We start from the raw sequence: 14,004 nt of genomic DNA, 5'->3' as shown, positions 1-14,004 counted from the left end.
GTTTGTTACTGCATTTTACGGCCATTTAAATCAAATCCTAATTAGTTTTGATAAATTTTAAGTAAAATGTTTTGTTTTCCTAGCAGCATATACTAGAATTATCTAGCAACTAACGTACTAAATTGTATATTTCAGACCGTAGATTTTTTAATCTGATAATTCTATACAGTCTTTTTTTAAGGTGTAAACTGAAATTCGTTTTAGCATGTCGATATCATTTCTTTTAAATTTAATCTGAAAAGCGAAAAACCGAAATGGCGGACTTTTGTCCAAGTGGTTCATGAGCCTTACATCGAATAAAATCAAGCGTCCCAGCTACATATTTGAGGGCCCTGGAGACATCTCATCAGGGACCCAATAGAGCGAGCCCTGGTCTTAGGATGCCGCCTACGCACCACACTGGCAGTGTCTTATCCACCAACGACCAACAAATACAGTTCTCTTGTTTTGGCACCGATGAGTATACCTAAATTGTCATTTTAAAACTAATTAATGAAATGTTTTTTTTCTATTTTTGGACTAGTTTTATTTATTTTCTTTTCACGTCTTTATATAACAAAAGGACTGCTTACATACTAAAAATGGCCGTATTATAAGAGTTAATATAACATTAATCTAAACAAATATCTTATATATATTTAACTTTTAATATAGTTCTAAAAAAAAAAAAAAAAAAAACTAGTTGGAATCGGAAATAAAATAAAATGTAACAAACATCTACAGAAACAAAAACGATGCTTAACTAACCGCAGTATTCCAGAGCAAATTCGCGTTGTGTACCTATTGGACTATTCCCGGTGGCTGGAAACATTATTCGTTTTTAGGGTTTCAATCAAGAAAAATCGAATTCCTTTATCCATTACCCTTATGTGCTATAAGAAAATTTGTGAACAAACAGTTAAAGGTAACAGAGTTAAAAATAAAAATGTTTCTTTGATGGTTTACATTCTGCCACAGCTAAGTATACAATGACTGCTCTGACAAATGATTTTTTTTTATATATACAGAAGGTACAGGATGTAACGGAAAGTTGATATCAATCCGCACAAGACCGAAGCAGTCCTCAAAGCCGAACAAGTTGAGGGAGCGAAATCGAGAAAAATGTTGTCAACCTTATAGTATTGATCAGCTGATCGACATATTTGTATGGAGAATCAATTTTTTTTATAAATTTCACCTCATGTTCTTTGGGGAAAGTTGTTCCATTTCATGGGCCGATTCATACGTAGCGGATTGATACCCTTTTCCGTTACACCTTGTATAATAAGTAAATCAGTATTCAATGTGTACCTAAGTGTAAAAAGGAAATGTTTTATAACAACTCGTGGTCTCTAAACAATACTGAACTGAATAATGCAATGAAACACAATATTAACAATGACGTATTATAATTTATGTTGAAATATTATTAAACGATATTTAATGAGAATAGGAGCTATTTAATACAACCATACAACCTTGAAGTAAAGTAAACTGCACTTAGGATTATTTAAAATACAATTTGTACTATTGTCCAATCGATATCTTGCCATTTTGAATACATACATACATAAAATCACGCCTCTTTCCTGGAGGGGTAGGTAGAGACCTATATCTTTCCACTTGCCACTATGTCTGCACACTTTTTTCGCTTCATCCACATTCATAACTCCCTTCGTGCAAGCTCGTTGGTTTCAGTTAATTAATAAATTACGGCATTAAAAAATAGCAGTATTTTCTGATATTAGAAATATATTTCCTCAATGCTTTGGCATTAGTTACCTTTTCGTAATTAAAAACAATTTACACGCTTTACACATTTCAAATTTAATTTATTTGTTCTATGTTTCTAATACAGCATACTGCATACACGTGATAACAACAAAGGTTTCATTGAATTATTTGTTTACCTACTTATTGAACGATGAATTTAAATAATTACGTTCCGTTAAACCATATCTTATAAATATACGGATTTGTTGTGACTGATATTAATTTTTAAGTGATTAAGAATGTTTGAAATTATTGTAGAGCTTTAGCTATTATATGGAAAGAGAGAGATCGTGAAAGTAAGATCCTTTGTTTATCTTTATTAATTTAGTTTAACTATATAATGTGGGTTCATTTATAAAAGGAAAGAATTAATATTTATATCGCAAAATATGCAAATGTGGATGAAGCAAAGGAAGTATGCAGAGATCGTGGCAAGTGGAAAGAGATAGTCTCTGCCTACCCCTCCGGGAAAGAGGCGTGATTTTATGTATGTATGCATTTAAAACTAAACTTAATATAAATTATTGTTTCACTGATTTCCAATGTTATTGTTATTATAATTCTTCTTTATATATATAAACGTCACATGTCTTTATCGCTTTAGTTAGTTTTCCATGGACGGTTTCCGTAACTTGTTCCTATAATATCTTATTATAATACAATTTTTTTAATTGCAGTATGCAAAGTGTCATATGTTTTATTTGTTTAGGTAAGTAGTTTGTAATACCTATCAATTTTCTAAAATATATTATGTCAAATAGAATTCCTTAAATAGAAAAACTTAAATAACAACAGTTTTACAATCGTAAGTCCACAAAAAATGTAAAGATTTTAATGTTCAACTTCACGTTAATAAAGTAATTTTTCGTCCATTTATTTTTACAGCTGCATACAGTACATGTGACATTTTAGACCAAGAAGAGAAACAACGTGCTCGGTATATAGAATTTATAGACGATGATGGCGTCACTCACCTGCTGGACACCAAACCAAAGCAACGAATCAGTTACAGAAGCTGGTATATGAGGGATTTTGATACGGTTAATTTTTTACTTTATACCAAGTAAGACACTATCGTGTTATACGAGTATATCAATAAATGTAAATAAATACATATAATAACGTCTGTATCCCTTACGGGGTAGACAGATCCAACAATCTCGTAAATAGTGAAAGGCCACGTTTAGAATAGAATAGATTAATTTTCAAAATTGGATACAAGGTATCACTTATTGACGTCACATCACTTAAATCTAATTATAACTTCTACCGCTTCCAAAGCGTATGTACGGCTGTACGGCTTGATGATGGAATTGAGATTCCAATAGTGACAGGTTGCTAGCCGATCGCCTTACAGAAGTATCCGAAGTATTTCCCTTTACTGACTATTATAAACTACATAGGACGAGCAGACATACTGTTCTTTCTTCGCTACCACACCATAAATAAGCTATGAGAATAAAATTATTTAAACCTAAACGAATGTGACGGATAATGTCAACAACACAGTAGATGTAAAGAAAGATTAAATTTTTTTTTCTGAATTTCAGAAGAAATAAACTGTTACCTCAACCACTGGCCGTAGGTGATATAAGTGCATTGAAGATCTCAAATTTTAGTCCTGAAGTGTCTACAATATTCATTGTACACGGTTGGTGGAGCGGTCCTAATTCAGGTCCTAATCCTATTATCAGAGATGGTAAGTTTGTAGTCAGATAAACAAATGCTCAATAGAAATAATATCTTTTGATGTGGGTATTATTTTTGAATTGTAAGTAATAATTGTGATGATTCGGGCTAAACCGTCACAAAAAGAAACTATGTTGCGAGGTGAAGTTTGGACTATTGGCTCTGTCTACCCCGCGAGAGATATATACTTAACCTTATGTATTTATTGTGTACCTGGGGAACAGTGGTTCCGACGATATAGAGGTTGTATTTATGCTCCAATCCGTGAAATATTTGCTTGCGCGATTTCGGATTTGCGCTGCTATTGGCTGAGCGCGTCGTATTCCTCGCTGTGATTGGATAGTGGCGTGCGATATAAGTGATGTCGCTACAAAATAAAATGCTATTATCTGTACTCAAAAGCTTAGAATTCTGGAAATGGGATTGGAAAGGTATTGAAAAAGACAATAACTGACAAAAGGCTGAATGTGCAACTAAAAATGTAAAAAATATGAAAAAGGCTTTGTTGATTGTTGTTTATACGTACATAGCAACAACAAAATGCATTTTTTTTTAATTCGATATTACTGTTTATGTGCACTTTGTCATGTTTGAATATGAAATATTTTATTGCAGCTTATTTAACAGAGATGGATGTAAATGTTATAGTAGTAGATTGGAGTGAGGGCGCCAAAAACCCGGACTATTATAAATCAGTGAACAAAGTCCCTGGTGTTGGTAGGCAACTGGCTCAATTCATCATGTTTCTGAATAAAGAGACTGGAGCCTCTTTTGACGCCATGCATTTGATTGGTCACAGTTTAGGCGCTCACGTTGTTGGTAACGCAGGAAGAGGTTTGGGGGGTAATAAGGTTGCACGGATAACAGGTGATGCAACTTACTTTCATACTTTTATCTCTTAAATTTCCCAGACATTCTTCGCCTCTATACCTCTTGAAAAAATATTATGATGATTAGGTTTTAGACTGTGTATTAAACATACTTTTACATGAAGTTTATTTAAAATCTCAATTCTATCATTAAGCCAAATAGCTGAGCGTGGCCTATCAGTCTTGTCAAGACTGTTGGCTGTCTACCCCACAAGGGATATAAACGTGACCGTATGTATGTATGTTTATTTAAAGACTGCTCAGATTTCGAGAGGTAAGTGGTAAGTCGCCAATTTTTTTTTTGAGCCATTATGTCTTGAAAGTTTCAAGCATTCTGCGATACCGACTAGATTGCAGATTATAGCTCAAAGGTACTGAAAACTATATAATTACCTTACAGCATTAGATCCAGCTGGTCCTTTATGGGCAGACAATCCTGAGAGACTACAAAAAACGGATGCACATTATGTCGAGGCTATTCACACCAACGGTGGTCCCGCCGGCTTGGGGACTTTGAAAGAATGGGGATTGGCTAATTTTTACCCCAATGGGGGTATCATACAACCTGGATGTTATTTACCAACCTGCAGCCATAGCAGGTCGTTTGAACTCTTCGCTAGTACTGTGAAGTTCAATAATTTGATGGCAAGGAAATGTTTTGGGATAGCAGCTATGCTGTTTAACTTTTGCAACGGTGAACTATCTTCATTGGGCAACAGCGATTTAATGAAATCGGGGTAAATTACTCATAGTTTTTATTAATAACGGTTCAGTATTTCCGAAGATTAATCGTTTTAAACCAACAATCAAAGTTGCAAAATTTTCCTATTGAGAATGTTAGTGTAGATTTATAAACTTGTAATTAATTATTGAATTTTAAGAATTATTTCAACTTAGGTATATGTATTAAACATTATTCTGTATATCTTCTATCTTTTTCAGATCTGGAATTTATAGGGTAGACACAAGCAGTTTACCTCCATACACTATCTGAAAAGATACGTTTGAATTATCTACAAAATATGCTTTACTAAAAATATGTCTATTACATACTATAATCCTAATATCAACATGTTTTATTTCATTTTTCCATGTCTATAGTTTTACATGCAATACAGCGTTTAAAACTAAATTCATGTTTTTATTTTTAAACTGATATACTAGATTTTTATCCACAATTTATTTACACAAAAAAAGGAAATTTTACTTTGTAATTCAGTATCTCTTTGTCAAATTTCATCGATATCCATTTTTTAATATAAAGTTACAAACAAAAATATATATCTTCCAAACATACATAATGTACAAATATTTGTATGAAATATGGAGTCAAGATCATTTAAGAGGTTCTGGTTAATTCCATCTTGAGATAAAACTCAACTTTTGTCCAGAATTCAGAAGTAGAGAAGCGAACCGACTTCCAACAGGAATTGGAATAATGTGCTCATTACCTTAGTCACATGCTACGTGGCTCTTTTCGTATCCTGGAATATAAATATTCTGTATCGATGAAACTATAAAAAGAAGTTTAAGAAAATTTACTGCTTTTTGACACATCCATTAGGTATGTATATAATTTTGTAATAATACCACATCTACTGTTTTGGCTTATCATCGCCCTAAACCTGTAATTAATATACGCACCATGTTTCCCTATCAATTAATGTACTGTTATCTTATTAAAACAGGTTTATTTAGTGTTCAAGGAAGGCCAATTTAAAAATGTTTTTGAATATTGAATGATTGTCAATTAAAATTTGCCTAAAACACACATTCAAATGTTTCATTTCAAAGAAATTGGTAGAATAGTGCTTAGTGAAAACGTTTGGGAATAAAAATGGTCACACGGTTTTTATTATTGACGATTCTTTTAAAATTCGGTTTGCCTTTTTTTCTATTTAATTTTTACTGGCACTGCATATGTCTGTTTAAAGTTTTAGATTAACAATCTGTTTAATTACAGTATTATATTGTAATATTTTTTGTGCTGTAAATAAATAAAATATGTATATCTACTTAAGTATTTTATTTCATCTGTTTCAGTGTTTGCTGGTATAGAAGATCTATTTGATTGGAAATTTAAAATACCAATTTTTCACGAATTTCTACATACAAGTGAAACAAAAGATATCGAAGAAAACATTGATTCCAATTTGATTGATAAAATCAAACAAAGTGCTGCAGACAATTTTTACTTTTTGTATACCAGGTTGGTTCAATACTTACTTACTTTCATAAATTCTTGTGTTTGCCGCTTTTGTTTTTTATATTAAAAAGGGTCCTACATAAATTTATTATAAGAAAATAATAGATATTTACTTTTATTTTATTATCTCATATATACTAAATCTTATAGATAAGTAAACACTGTGAGTGCATTTGTACTAAAAGTACTGAAAGTTATGCATTATAATTACAATAACTGATACATTTTTCCTGTTGGACCTTGTTGATTTAGTTTACAAACACACAAATCAAGTTCTTATTTCTCTCCAAGTAAATAGAGATAATGGAAACAGAACTAAAAACCGCTGTATGGATCAATTGAGATTAAGAAATAATGAATGATAGCTTGATCGCCTTAAAGAAGGCCGCATGTCATATAGAGGTGGTCAAAAAAAATTTGAGATGGACTGACGCTGAAAACAAGTATATTTCTTGGGAAGCCCATCTATGTGGAAGGTTTTCAAGAAAATAATTTTAAGTGAAACTCTGAATGACATACACATTAATTACTACCATAAATTTTGCATACGTACTATTGGTTAAAACAAGTTGCATTAATTTGTTCCACTTATTTCAGGAAAAATCCAGTGATTCCCCAAATATTACAATTTGACAACGTTTCCTCATTCGAAGTATCCAATTTTGATAAAAATCTTCCTCTAGTTGTACTGGTACATGGATGGACTGGTAACCAAAATGCTAATCTGAACCCGGTTTTACGAGATGGTAATATTTTTTTCAAACTAGAGTACCTACACCCGTGGCTCTTTGCGCGTAAAGCGTAAAGTCCGGTTTAATTTTTGTTTCAGCAGGAATTCGGGAAATCTTCTCTTAGTGCACCCCTAGACTACCCGGGATCCTACATGCCAAATTCCATATCTAGACCCAGTCAGTCCTCTTTTATTTGATGTATTATCTCACATAACATAACATATAATCACGTCTAAATCCCTTGCGGGGAAGACAGAGCCAACAGTCTTCAAAAGACTGGCGTGCCCAAGCTGAAATTGTAATCTTTTCCGGAGAGCTGGTAAAATCTAACAAGAGAAAAAAATGTTATCATTGTGAAATGTTTTGAAAAAGTTTCTTTAGGCCATGTAAAAAATGTCTTTCTATTTCTCTTTGCCTAGATATATGCCAATTTGTTTATGGTCGATTTTTAATTCTTCGCTATACGAGTACACTTCGTTTTTGGGTCGCAGAAAAATACACGGTGAAAAAGAACAAAAGAAACAAACAATTGTCTTTGGCAACTGAACCCAAAGTTAATTTATCATATTCTAAGATACCTTATATACACGTACATATATACAAAACCCCACTCAGCGAGTCAACTCGCACTTATCCTTAATTTTATTTTTTATTATTATTTTTAAAATACCTATCACACATGCTGATTAATAATACGTTCACCACCTACAACTGTCGATATCAACACTGATAAAATCAAATTAGTTGCTGGAGGGTTTTACTTATCAGTAATTGTTTTTCAGCGTTTCTTACGAAGAGCGATGTGAACGTTATCGTATTTGATTGGTGTCGCTTATCGTTTTCTAATTATGTGACGTCAGCCGCTGGCGTCCCTCTTATCGGCCAGGGTCTTGGCACATTTCTGGCCTTTTTGAATTTGAAATTTGGAATACTGTATGAGGAAATGCATCTGGTTGGTCACAGCTTAGGCGCGCATGTTGTGGGTATGGCCGGTCGGGAGGTCGGCGGGAAAGTTGCTAGAATTACTGGTAAGATTTTATTACTGAATTATTAATCGGGCCTATAGGGACAGTATGGGGTGCATTACTCGACACGCTGATAAGAGAAAGAGATTAGATTTACCAGTTTTATGCGAAAAATTAGTATGTAGACTGATAAATATGCGGTAACCATATTAGCACTACATGATCAAAGGAACCTAAATTTGAACACGCCGATCAGTGTTATATCAAGAGTCACTTTTTAGAAGATACAATTGCTAGAGATTTTTCAATATGTCACCTATGACTATGTTGGTTTTAACTAAGAGGAAATAGAGTGATTCTGTACTCCTCGTAAATAACATTCGTTATAATTTGCCGAGTATGTGGAAAGATCTAGAAAAATAAAATAAAAATATAGAGTCATGTTTTAATTATGATTTGTTGTCTAATACACAGATTCTGATAAGCAGCTTAAACTAGATATCTTCTATCGGTTGATTAATAATGCATATGAGGCTCACATGGGTTAATCAATCAATATAATACAAAATTCTACCTTTGCTGAGTGAATGATAGATAACTAACAAATAACTAGGTCTTAGGCGTAGAAAGCTCAAATCTGAATGCGTAAGTGTATCTGAATAGTAAGCGTGGAAGTCGGAATAATTTGTATTATTTCATTGAAACATGTGTATGTACTCTGTACAGCAAGCCAAATATAAAAGTATACATCCACTTCTGTAAGAACGTCTATGATACGAAGGTGGTTAAAGTCTTTATATTTGTACTGGTGCCTTACATAGTACCTTGATGTTAACGTGGGTTTCAATAGCAAACCATTGCTTAAGAGCTGGCTCTTACCTAATTTGAGAACATCTTTCACGTCATTGGCACTGGTTTTTTTGGTTATTTTACTGTTTTAGATATAAATTATATTTTCTTTTTATTAGGCTTAGATCCAGCTGGTCCACTCTGGTACTTTAACTCACACCGAATCAGCAAAGAAGACGCAAAGTATGTGGAAATCATCCATACCAACGCTGGTCTGTCTTCTCTCGGTATTGCCTGGGAGGTGGGGCACGTGGACTTTTACCCCAACGGCGGGAATTCCCAGCCTGGGTGTGACACCCAACTGTGCCATCATAATAGAGCCTGGGAATTATATGCAGCCACAATATTACATGAACATTTATATGGAAAGGAGTGTGAGAGCAAAGTGCATATGACGTTGGATATTTGTGAGGGGAAGAAGTTTATTATGGGCACTCATGATATTAAAAAAACTGGGTAAGTTGATAGAATGATTGATCCCTTTATCGCTAATACAGACGATAACTTCAAGCAACGGATGTCAATTCTCATTGACTAAAATCAAGAATCGTAATAATTTGTTTAATAGTAATTCGCAATTTTGAAATTCACACACTAAAAACGAAAATCTTTTGTGAGAAATTAATTTACTTTCGTCTTGTTTCAGATCTGGAATTTATCGACTAAATACTGACATGTACTTTCCATATAAGGCATTAAATGTTTAAAAAATCTTTAGTATGGAAACTAAAATATAATATGTTTGAGCAAAAAAATTAAATGTCTTTTCTTATTTTACACGCTATCGGGTCTTATACGCCGGTCTGAAAAGTCTATCAAAGTGGGTTGTACAAGAAAAAATTTTTAAATACAAACAAAAGATCTGATATTTGCTCTCCTTATCTAAAAGTATTTTTTAAGGAAAGCTGCTGACAACAATGATGTTTTTGACTGCTTGTATTGTGAAGATGAGGAATTAAGAATGCAATTGGGAATACTGATGTAATAAAAAAAAATAGAAATACATCAGAGGGAGATGCTTTTTCTATTACTTTGCTTACAATAAGTAATAAAATTTATGAATAATGTTTCAACATTTACAACGTCAAAAATATGAAGTCACTTTAAAAAAAATTCGCAAATATACATGACTATACTCCAAGGGTTGCAATTCGACAAAAAATGCACTGTAGTACAAAACTTGTCACTTAATCTATACCTCATTAAAAACTATCAATTGCAAAACCAGTAAAAGAAAGAAATCCGCACATTTTTGATAAAGTACCACAAGTAGCGATTAATCCAGAAAAACTAGGTCCGGGTTGGTTGATAAGCTACCTCCTCTGATCGGCTTTGTGGAATGTTTGCCAATATAAATCGGTGATTATAGTGTCAAGCAAATCCCTCTTATCATTGGTTTATTGTTTTTGCAAAGTGATAAGATCGAAATCTAGAATAATTAAAAATATATAAACCGACCTATCTTGAATAGTTGCAGTGGGTTAAGACTAGTTACCAAAATGAAGTTCACTCTCGCATTATTGTTTGTTTCTTTGGGTGAGTAATGTTTACCCTAAAATATATTAAAATTAATCATGTCGTCATTGAACTCTTTTTTAAATAGATTTTTACGGGGAACTCTAGTTCCCGCGTATTTAACAAGGATTCCTTCAAAGTAGATGTCAAATTTCCTATCATTAAAGTGGGATCGTCAAATATATGATTTTTATAGACATAGGGAAACAAGACAAGATACCAAATTTAATAGCTTAATTCAAATAATATATTGCGCAATTCAAACTCGTGTCGTAGACAAAATCTATAAGTGCCGTAAATAAGAGAATAGTTTAGATATGAGTATCAAAACTTAATAAAACAGAAATGTTAGAGAAGATGAGTATTTAAGTCTTATTAGAATATAATTTGTTTTCAAAACTTTGCCTTTACTGTTATTGTCCATAGAAAAATTGTTAGGAATGATTACTTAATATCCCAAAACAAAAAAAAAAATATCTAATAACATTTTGATACCCTAAATCTTTTATCTATAGATAGATTATTTCATTCTTAAATGTCTTAGTTGTCTTAAAAGCTAATCATCTTTATATCTTCTAGCATACACAGCCACTGCTGTGCCCATCGATGAGGCGGCAATCAGCAGAAATGATCTTGAAGATCCGACTAGAGACTTTCCCGAAGGCAGTCGTGAGGACGTTGACTTGGACTTAGATGGTGAAGTTGATGAGGAACTACTACAAGGAATCGCCGAAAGAAACTTGTACTTGTTGTTCACCAGGTAATTTTCAATGTTTTGCAATAATACCTGTATAAAATTTGCGAAAGATTACGTGATTTAAATTTGCGATTTGTGGAATCTAGGAAAAGAAACAAACTCTCTCAATATGACAAAAACATTCTGTGGACTTCGCATAAAACATAATATTTTCTAAAAGGTTCAGAAATAATTTTATTTCCTTACTATAACTCCCATTTTTTGCAGGCGCAATCCTACTGCTGCTCAAACTTTGATCATCAATGACGCCAACAGCATCAGATACTCCAATTTTAACCCAAACCATCCTACAGTGGTGATCGCTCATGGCTGGCTCAGCAATCAAAACACTGGAATCAATTCTCTTATCAGGGACGGTAAGTTTACATAAGCTTTCTAAATGTACGATTAGATCACAAACATTTTACGTATGCGTGGTGACGCCTCAATTCTGCTTGTACTCGGCAACTAGATGATTTCTTATAGGCTTTCGGATTCAGTCAAATAAAAACTTTCAAACAAGTATTAACGTGCGAAAATTATACTAAATTGTTTGTAAGGAAACTATAAATTTAATAAAAGTAATTTAAATTTTTGACATATGTATATCGTTGTAATCATGTCATTTCAGTAAATAAATAGGATGACAAATCCGAGTCGCAATGGGATTATCTAACAGCTCCACTTACCATAATCATGACAATTACACTTAAATCACTAATCATTTGATGATTTAATACCATTATAATCTTTCCAGCGTACCTCGGCAAAGGTGAAGCTAACGTGATTGTATTGGAATGGAGGCGTCTGGCTATTTCTAACTACGTCACAGCTGTACGAGGTGTTCCGATTGTTGGCAAAGGATTGGGACAGTTCGTCCGTTACCTGATCGGTGTTACTGGGGCAAGATACGAGGACATCCATCTAGTCGGATTCAGCTTGGGAGCTCATCTAGTCGGAAGTGCTGGAAGGGAGCTACTCGGAAGAGTCTCTCGTATTACTGGTTAGTATTATTAGAAGATGATATTAATTTTTTACATCTATTTCAGCAATGTTTATAAAAAATATGAAAAATGGCCTGTCACTTACATAAATGAATAATCACCAGATTAAGTTGATAAAGAAGCAATCAATATTATTTTCACAGGAATCTTTTCAGTTAAGCCGCCATTGATTATGATAAAATGCAGATACGTAAGTTTATTGTAACGATCAGCTTAATAACGCGTAATTTTGATTTATTTTCAGGTCTTGACCCTGCTGGTCCTCTGTGGGTTTTGAACTCGAACCGCCTGAGAACTAGCGATGCTAGATATGTTGAGGTTATCCACACCAATGGTGCTTACACCGGCCTAGGAATCGGTTCGTCAATTGGTCACGCTGACTTCTACCCCAACGGTGGCAGCTTCCAGCCTGGCTGCCTGACATACATCTGTGACCACAATCGTGCCTGGGAGTTGTTTGCTGCCTCTGTCTCTTACAACCATTTGATTGCGAGAAAATGCTCAAACTCTCTCCAGATTACCCTGAACACGTGTCGTGGAGACACCTTCCCGATGGGCAATGACGACTTGAATAAATATGGGTGAGTTTCAGAAAATCAATGATCATTCGTACTTTATAAGACTATTTGCAGTTCTGTTACTAAAATAATTAATTTAATTTTCTTTTCATTCTTCAGACTTGGCGAATTCCGAGTGAACACCAACAGGCGCTACCCCTTCTGAGCAAAACAAATAGACACCGGGCAATACTTAAAAGGAAATGATTAATAAGTTTATTATCTTGTATATTTTCAAGTTAATAAAACTTAAATTCACTTGGCGTTTACATCTTTCGAGAATCACTGATTTTCAAATAATATTGTTTGTCATGTGCTTTCGTTTTACATAATTAATGGAGTACATATTATAACTTTCGATAATATAAGACTGATAGAATTACATATATTTTGTAAAAAGCAACTGTGATTTTACTTATTTTTGTATAAAACGATAACGTTTTTGCATAAGCAACACAATGGTTTGAAATAAACATGTTTTTGAAATAATTTGAGTTCTTCATTGCATGATTACCTTTATACTTTTTTCAACAAATGCAAAACTATTTCTAATATAAATATTCTTATGTACTTAAGATATATATATTTATTTGTTGCCATCATTCTCGTTGACCAGGGAGGAACGATCGTACAAACGATCCATCGAACGAACGGTTGTGTCTATCCTGAGAAGGCCAGGATCCACATTTGATAAAAATACTGAAGATGATATAAGTCTTCTAATATCTGTTACAGAATAACCTCCCTCCCTCTTTGACCTCTGCACTCTGTAAAAACATTTTATATATATATTTTTTTAATTTTAAATACCTCGCGATAAAACCCTACACTATTTCCAACAGCAACACTTGCGGTTGTTGCTCAGTACAAATTACCATTTCTATATTGCTCTTATTTTACTCCAAATGAATAGTAAATAAATAAATAAATACATACGGGACAAATTACACAGATTGAGTTAGCATCGAAGTAAGTTCGAGACTTGTGTTACGAGATACCAACTCAACGATACTATATTTTATAATAAATACTTATATAGATAAACATCCAAAACCCAGGCCAATCAGAAAAAGTTCTTTTCTCATCATGCCCAGGCCGGTATTCGAACCCGGGACCTCCGGTGTCACAGAC

General features: G+C 33.4%; 2 protein-coding genes across 2 annotated transcripts; both read left to right on the top strand.

Annotated features, from left to right (window-relative positions):
- The first annotated feature begins 2,373 nt into the window (after positions 1 to 2,373).
- Positions 2,374 to 10,253, top strand: LOC106129582 (uncharacterized). Its single transcript, XM_060948635.1, has 11 exons — positions 2,374 to 2,461; positions 2,638 to 2,815; positions 3,303 to 3,451; positions 4,057 to 4,308; positions 4,711 to 5,047; positions 5,253 to 5,268; positions 6,323 to 6,519; positions 7,114 to 7,262; positions 8,030 to 8,275; positions 9,181 to 9,517; positions 9,708 to 10,253. Exons 1-11 carry the CDS (start codon positions 2,431 to 2,433, stop codon positions 9,766 to 9,768), a joined length of 1,953 nt encoding a protein of 650 aa, XP_060804618.1. The 5' UTR covers positions 2,374 to 2,430; the 3' UTR covers positions 9,769 to 10,253.
- A 185-nt stretch (positions 10,254 to 10,438) lies between these two features.
- On the top strand, positions 10,439 to 13,276 carry LOC106129691 (pancreatic lipase-related protein 2-like). The gene is made up of 6 exons (XM_060948409.1): positions 10,439 to 10,597; positions 11,156 to 11,336; positions 11,541 to 11,689; positions 12,070 to 12,315; positions 12,561 to 12,897; positions 12,994 to 13,276. The coding sequence occupies exons 1-6, from the start codon at positions 10,561 to 10,563 to the stop codon at positions 13,037 to 13,039; spliced, it is 996 nt and encodes a 331-aa protein (XP_060804392.1). The 5' UTR covers positions 10,439 to 10,560; the 3' UTR covers positions 13,040 to 13,276.
- Positions 13,277 to 14,004: the final 728 nt, after the last annotated feature.

The sequence above is a fragment of the Amyelois transitella genome, chromosome 16 (assembly GCF_032362555.1).
Source record: "Amyelois transitella isolate CPQ chromosome 16, ilAmyTran1.1, whole genome shotgun sequence".
Classification (NCBI taxonomy): Eukaryota; Metazoa; Arthropoda; class Insecta; order Lepidoptera; family Pyralidae; genus Amyelois; species Amyelois transitella.
The sequence above is the reverse complement of the archived record's forward strand: the minus strand, read 5'-3'. Positions and strand labels throughout refer to the sequence as shown.

Excerpts from the sequence above, each read along its gene's own strand:
- LOC106129582 (XM_060948635.1), top strand. The coding sequence starts at position 2,431 with ATGCAAAGTGTCATATGTTTTATTTGTTTAG. Across the intron at positions 2,462-2,637 it reads CATATGTTTTATTTGTTTAG|CTGCATACAGTACATGTGAC; the intron begins GTAAGTAGTTTG and ends TTATTTTTACAG. Across the intron at positions 3,452-4,056 it reads TAATCCTATTATCAGAGATG|CTTATTTAACAGAGATGGAT; the intron begins GTAAGTTTGTAG and ends ATTTTATTGCAG.
- LOC106129691 (XM_060948409.1), top strand. The coding sequence starts at position 10,561 with ATGAAGTTCACTCTCGCATTATTGTTTGTTTCTTTGG. Across the intron at positions 11,690-12,069 it reads CAATTCTCTTATCAGGGACG|CGTACCTCGGCAAAGGTGAA; the intron begins GTAAGTTTACAT and ends TAATCTTTCCAG. Across the intron at positions 12,316-12,560 it reads AAGAGTCTCTCGTATTACTG|GTCTTGACCCTGCTGGTCCT; the intron begins GTTAGTATTATT and ends ATTTATTTTCAG.